We start from the raw sequence: 7409 nt of genomic DNA, 5'->3' as shown, positions 1-7409 counted from the left end.
GTATTAAAAAGTTAATTGTGCATCACCTATTGACTTTATTTCTTAATTTGGTCCAATCTATGTTATAATTATTGTTTCTTCTTGTCATGATTCCTAGAGTTTAATGAGGGTCCTAGAGCTGTTTTCTCAATTACATCTATATGGATATTTTAATGGTAAAGGGAGATAAAAAATAAGGTGCTGTTTCCTCCTCTACTGTTGAATTAAGCAGATATCATTTTAATAATGTCATATTTCTATCCTTGCAAGTAGAGCTTGCTTTACTGTGGCTGAGACACTATGCTAAGTAGGACAACTGTGAGCATCTTTGAGAAATTGCTCAGAGATTAAATGTCTCTTAATTTTCATACCAGCAAATGATTTCATCTTTGACCTGTAATTTGACATTCTAAGCATAGGATGTTCTGTATTTTAGTATCATGTCTGATGAAGCTCATTGGATTTCATCCAGTGTCCTATTAATTTTGACACTGGGAAGGCTGAAGATAGAGCATGAATTTTAAACTTATGTAAGTTTCCAGGAAAGGAAATAGAGAAGCAAATAAAGAATGTTCAGTTCCTATCAGTCCTGACAATAGATCTGTGAAGTCGCATACGTGATAAACCACTTAGGGTACTCATAAACTTTTCTCTTTTGGACAGATTTATATTTATTTTCAGGAGACATTTGTTGTATACCTACTATGTGAAAAATTTTAAGTTCTTAAAAGACAAATGAAATGAAAATGAAATAATACAGGCTTCAAGGAGCACCTCTTCTGTGCATAGTATTTATCCAAGTTCAGAGGGAAAAAATACATTCTCTATAATGTGTACTTGTTGAACTAACTTTTTGTGAATTTCTAAGTAACAGAAAATTTGGAGTATGAGGTAACTTGGCACTGAGGTAACTTTAGGAAATAGGAGGCCAGGGGCTATCTCAAATAAAAGGTCAGGGCCTAACTCAAGTTCAGAAACACTGTTCATTTGCCTGATTTTTGAGTTCTCTAAACTTTGTCCCTACTGTATATTATTCAAACTGATTTTTTTACTGCATTTATTACATCTTTTGATTTTTTTAGGCTTATATATTTTAATTCATTCATTAAAAAATGAAATCAAAGTAAAACTAAATAAACAGATATTTCATATTTATGGACAGGAAGACTTGATATTGTCAGGAAGTTCATTCTCCCAAGATCTGCTTGTGTTCATTATTGTTTCCTTTCTTATGTTTACTGTGGATTTGGTTTGCTCTTTTTCTACTTTTCTAAGTTTGAAACTTAGATATTACTTCTTTTCTACTATATGCATTCAATGCTATGAATTTCTTTCTGAGTGCTGATTTTACTGTACCATGTGGATTTGGATAAGTTGTATTTTCATTTTCATTTAGTTCAAAATAATTTTTAATTTCTCGTGAGATTTCTTCCTTGACCTATGTCAAATAAGTATGTTGCTTAATCTCCACATATTGTGGGATTTTTCATTTATCCTTCTGTTACTGATTTCTAATTTAATTCCATTGTGGTTTGAGAACAGATATTGTATGATTTTTATATTGATAAGTTTGCCAAGGGGTGTTTCATGGTCCACATCATTGTGGTTAATATTCCATATGAGCTTGATGAAAATATATTCTACTATTGTTGTATGAAGTAATCTATATTTTTGTTCAGTCACCCAGTCGTGTCCAACTCTTTGTGACCCCATGAACTGCAGCACACCAGGCTTCCCTGTCCCTTACCATCTCCTGGGGTTTGCCCAAGTTCATGTTCATTGCATCTGTGATGCCATCCAGCCACCTTATCCTCTGACACCCTCTTCTTCTGTCCTTGATCTTTCCCAGCATGAGGGACTTTTCTAATATGTCTTCTGTTTACATCAGATGACCAAAATACTGGAGCTTCAGCATCAGTCCTTCCAGTGACTATTCAGGGTTGATCTCCCTTAAGATTGACTGGTTTGATCTCCTTGCTGTCCAAGGGAATTTGAGGAGTCTTCTCCAGCACCATAGTTTGAAAGCAACAGTTCTTTGGCATTCCGCCTTCTTTATGGTCCCAGCCTCACAACTGCACATGACCACCGGGAAGACCATAGCCTTGACAATATGGACCTTTGTCAGCAGAGTAATGTCACAGCTTTTCAGCACACTGTCTAGGTTTGTCATTGCTTTCCTGCCAAGAAGCAATCATCTTCTTATTTCATGGCTGCATCACTGTCCACAGTGATTCTGGAGACCAAGAAGAAGGAATCTGTCCCTACTTCCACATTTTCCCTTTCTATGTGCCATGCAGTAATGGGGCCAGATGTCATGATCTTAGGTTTTTGTTTTTGTTTTTTAATATTTAGTCTTAAACCAGCTCTTTCACTCTCCTCCTTCATCTTCATCAAGAGGCTCTTTACTTCCTCTTCACTTTCTCCCATTGGAGTGGTTGAAGTAATCTATCGGTGTCCATTATATCTAGTCAGTTGATGGTATTGAGTTCAGCTATGCCCTTGCTCATTTTCTATTTGCTGAATCTGTCCATTTCTAATAGAAGAATGTTGACGTCTTTGACTACAATGGTGGATACATCTGTTTCTCATTGCAGTTCTTTTTCTAACTCATGTATTTTGACACTCTGTTGTTGGATGCATATACATTAAAAATTATGTCGTCTTGAAGAAATGACCTCTTTATCATTTATAGTGCCTTTCTTTAACTCTGATAACTTTCATTTCTTGGAAGTATGCTTTGTCTAAAATTAATACAGGGTTTTATGCTTTTGGATTCATGCTAGCATGGTATATTTTACTCTCTTCATTTACTTTTAATCCTTATTTGAATTTATATTAAAGTGGGTTTTTTGTAGACGATGTATAGCTGGGGTTTGTTTCTTTTTTTTCTTTCTTTTTTTTTTTTAGGCACCCAAATTTTTATTAACCCACCTTCTTGCTCTCTTTTAATATTATAAACCAAATTAACCTCTTTTTGACCCAGAGCTATGATGGGAACCATCAATGTGCTTTTACGTTTCTCTGGCCCCTCTTAACCGCTGGCTGTCTTTCCTCTTGTCTTTTCTGGCTGAACAATATATTCCAACCCCTGTAAAACAGGGACTAAAAGTACCAACCTCATTGTTCTGAGGTTTAAGAGAATGCTAAGCACTAAGCCAGGCTCTCTGGAGCATTCAAACTCCTACAGTTCCTCCACACCCTTTGACATAGCTCCTTCTCATCTGTCATGGGCTGAGGAACCAATGAACCTGTAAACCAAGAACATTAAGTCTAAAGTCCACAGGCCAAGTGAAGGCCTGGACGGTAAAGTGCATGGGCTTTCTGACCACCACTGCCAACTTCCAGCCTAAGGAAGGACTGAGTGAGCAGTTGCTGAACCCCTGAGCTCATGGTTCCCTGTGGGTAACCCCCAAGCACCTCCATTATGGCCTGGGCTAGATGGGGGACTTCTCAATTTCCCCTGCCACACTTGGAACAGCATGAGGGATGTAGCAACGGCCCAAGACTGAGTGGCGAGCCCTAGGGAGTTGATGAGGGACATTATCAGACAAATCTCAAAGGTGGTGCCATTTGCTCTTGGGGAGGAGAGGTGGGACCCAGGCAAGGACAGCAGCTGGAAGGCGAAGGGCAGGCCCAGTTCTCAGTAGCGGTAAGTGATCAGGCTTGAACGGGCCTTCACGGGGCATGCCCAGGTACTGGGCCTGCTTCTCAGTCAGCTTGGTCAGCTTCACATTCAGCTTGCCCAGGTGGGCTTCAGCCACTGCTTCATCCAGCTTCTTGGGCAAGAAGTGGACCCCGACGGGGTACTTGTCCGGGTGGGTCCAGAGCTCAATCTGCGCCAGCACCTGGTTGGTGAAGGAGTTGCTCATCACAAAGCTAGGGTGGCCCATGGCACAGTCCAGGTTGACCAGATGGCCCTCAGCCAGCAGGATGATGTGGCGCCCATTCTTCAACAAGTAGCAGTCCACCTGGGGCTTGATGTTCACCTTCTCCACAGCGTTCTCGTTCAGCCACTTGACATCGATCTCCACGTCAAAGTGCCCGATGTTACACACGATGGCATCATCTTTCATCTGTTCAAAGTGCTCGCCAATGATGATGTCAATACAGCCCGTGGTGGTGACAAAGATGTTGCCCTCCTGACAGGCCTCATCCATGGTGGTCACCTCATAGCCCTCCATGGCAGCTTGAAGTGCATTGATGGGGTCAATCTCTGTGATGATGATGCGGGCCCTGAATCCCCTCAAGGCCTGGGCACAGCCCTTACCCACGTCGCCATAGCCTGCAACCACTGCTACCTTGCCCGCAATCATGACATCTGTGGCCCGCTTGATGCCATCTATAAGGGACTCCCAGCAGCCATAGAGGTTGTCAAACTTGCTCTTGGTGACAGAGTCGTTGACATTGATGGCCGGCACCTTCAGGATCCCGTTGGCCATCATCTTGTACAGGTTGTGGACCCCCGTTGTGGTCTCTTCAGAGATGCCTCGGATGCCTGACAGGAGCTGCGGGTACTTGGTGTGGATGAAGTTGGTGAGGTCACCACCATCGTCCAGAATCATGTTGAGGGGCCCGTCCTTGAAGTACAGCGTCTGTACAATGCACCACAGGTACTCCTCGTCCGTTTCGCCCTTCCAGGCGTACACTGGCAGCCCTTCCAGCCTTGGCAATGGCAGCTGCTGCATGGTCCTGGGTGGAGAAGATATTGCAGCTGGACCACCGCACCTCAGCACCCAGGGCAACGAGGATCTCAATGAGGACGGCGGTCTCCACGGTCATGTGCAGGCAGCCGGCAATGCGGGCGCCCTTCAGAGGCTTGGAGGCCGAGTACATTTCTCGCATGTGCATCAGGCCCGGCATCTCATTCTCTGCCAGGTCCAGGGCCTTGCGTCCCCAAGCGGCCAGGCTGATGTCAGCGACTTTGTAAGGCAGCTTGTCCGACATGCTGGCAGCGTTTCCGCAGGGACTGATGCACGCAGGCGAAAGGGGCCGGGCCTAGGGCTGGGAAGACGCGCCGGCTGGGCGGCGCCGGGTAGGGCTGGGGTTTGTTTCTTGATACAATCTGATTATCTGTCTTTTAATTTGTACATTTAAACTATTGATATTCATAGTGATTATTGTATATTTGAATTAATATCTGCCATATGTGTTAGTATTTTTCTGTTTGTCACTTTTGTTATTTATTCCTATTTTTGTGTTCCACTCTTTTGGGTCTTTTGTGCTTTTTAATTGAGCATTTTATATGATTTCATTTTTTTCTTTTTCCTTAGCATGTTCATTTTACTTCTGTTTTTAATTTTTTTGGCGATTTTAATATATATTTTCAGTTAATCCAAGTATACTTTTAAATATAATGATTCACAGGTAGTGAGTAACTTATAGTAATAAAACAATCCTTATTCTTTTCTTTTGACCCTTTTATCAGTATTGTCATTCATTTTACTTATACATAAGCACATCAAATATGCACAGTATATATGATAGAATATAGTGTTACCATTATTATTTTGAACATATTGTTAGCTAATAGATCATTTAATAATGAGATAAATATTTTTTTTTTAATTTACCTTTACTTATTGCTTCCCTGATACTCATTTCTTTATATGGATCTGAGTTATCATTTGCTTTGTCTCTAAAGAATTTTTATAACATTTCCTGCAAAGTGTTCTACCTTCATTACTCTTTCAAACATTTCTGTTCTTTTCTCTCTTTTTTCTATTGGAATTTTCATTAGGAAAATGTTAGGCCATTTTTAGTTGTCCCACATTTTTGATATTTAGTTTGTCCTGTTTTTTTCCTTCCTGCAGTCCTTTTTCTGATTGCTTTTTAGTTTCAGTGCTTTCTATTAATATATTCTTAAGCTCTGACGGTGTTTCCTCAGCTCTATCCAGTTTGCCAATAATCCCATTAAAGGCACTCTTCATTTCTGTTTTCTTTTACAGTGATTTTTCATCTCTCATTTTTTTTCCTTTTGGTTCTTTGTTATAATTTCTCTCTACCTGCATTGTCCATCTGTTCTTGCATGTTGTACTTTAGCCATTGGAGGCCTTAGCATCTTTTTCACAGTTTTTTTTAAATTCCTGGTCTGATAATTCCTACATCCTTGCATTTAGTCTGGTGCTGATGCTTACTGTTTCTCCTCAAACTTTGATTCTTGTCTTTTACTATGTCTGACACCCTTTTCCTCATAGGTGAACATGATGTACTTGTTAAAGGGAATTGCTCTAATTGGGCATTTAGTGGTTAGGTGTGGGTGGACAGGAATTGTTCCATAGTCTTATGAGTAGGTCTTAGTCTGTGAGTGAGCTTGTACTGTTGAACTGTGAACTTCACACATATTTCTCAATTTTTTGCCCCTCTTCATTGGGACATGATGGCTAGAGTGGGCTTATTTGGGTATATTCTTTCTTCTACATGGAAGTCTAGAGGCGGCTGTTGCTGCTGCTGTTAAGTTGCTTCAGTCACGTCCAACTCTGTGCAACCCCATAGACGGCAGCCCACCAGGCTCCCCCATCCCTGGGATTCTCCAGGCAAGAACACTGGAGTGGGTTGCCATTTCCTTCTCCAATGCATGAAAGTGAAAAGTGAAAGTGAAGTCTCTCAGTCGTATCCAACTCTTTGCGACCCCATGGACTGCAGCCCACCAGGCTCCTCCATCCATGGGATTTTCTAGGCAAGAGTACTGGAGTGGGGTGCCATTGCCTTCTCCGCTAGAAGGGGCTAGAATTGGGTTTTTCCTTTCTCCAAGTCAATTAAGCTCTGATTAACTCCAGGAGCTTAGGCTCTAGCTAAATAATTTCACCTGAGGGCTGACCTTTTAAAGACAAACAGGGTGCTTTGGCCTATTTAAAAATGGCTCCTTTTCCTCTCTGCAGGGGATTTTTCTCTGTTCTTCACTGTGAGAACCTGCTCTACCTCCTGGAGGTAAGGCACAAAAATGTGGGGGTCCCCTGATGTTGAAAAACACAGATATAGTCTTTTATTTCAGTCTTGGTTTTCCCCATTTTACAGATAACCGGAGGTGCAGGTATGTTTTGTAACTTATTTTCTTTACCTAAAGTGTATCCTTTAATATGCATTCTGGTAAGTGATACCAAATTCTCTGTTTTTGTCTGTGAAAGTTGTTATTTAGCTTTCCTTTTTGGAAAATATTTTTGCTTGTTACAAACTTCTTGTGTTGGTGGTTTTTTCTTTGAGAATTTGAAAGTTACTGGTCAGCTGCCTTTTGGCTTTCATAAAAATTTAGTTGAGTGTGGGTTTTGTTGTAGCTGTAGTTACCCCTAGTGCTTATTTTGCTTCAGATTTTTTCAGGGTTACATTGTGCATAGGGTGGGAGTTGGATTGTCAGAGGATTTTTTCCAATGCTCCTGTTCTCCTATTACCTTTAGACTTGCCCTGTGTGCTTCCACATGAGAATAGATAGATCT

At 41.1% G+C, this 7409-nt stretch overlaps 1 protein-coding gene across 1 annotated transcript; it reads right to left on the bottom strand.

Moving 5' to 3' along the window:
- Positions 1-2888: 2888 nt before the first annotated feature.
- LOC120852133 (adenosylhomocysteinase-like) lies at positions 2889-5011 on the bottom strand. The gene is given in 2 exon segments (XM_040225495.1): positions 2889-4637; positions 4639-5011. Coding segments are annotated over 2 exon segments (1389 nt in total). The 5' UTR covers positions 4924-5011; the 3' UTR covers positions 2889-3533.
- Positions 5012-7409: the final 2398 nt, after the last annotated feature.

The sequence above is a fragment of the Oryx dammah genome, unplaced genomic scaffold (assembly GCF_014754425.2).
Source record: "Oryx dammah isolate SB20612 unplaced genomic scaffold, SCBI_Odam_1.1 HiC_scaffold_2, whole genome shotgun sequence".
Lineage (NCBI taxonomy): Eukaryota > Metazoa > Chordata > Mammalia > Artiodactyla > Bovidae > Oryx > Oryx dammah.
This window is presented reverse-complemented; position numbering and strand designations above follow the sequence as displayed.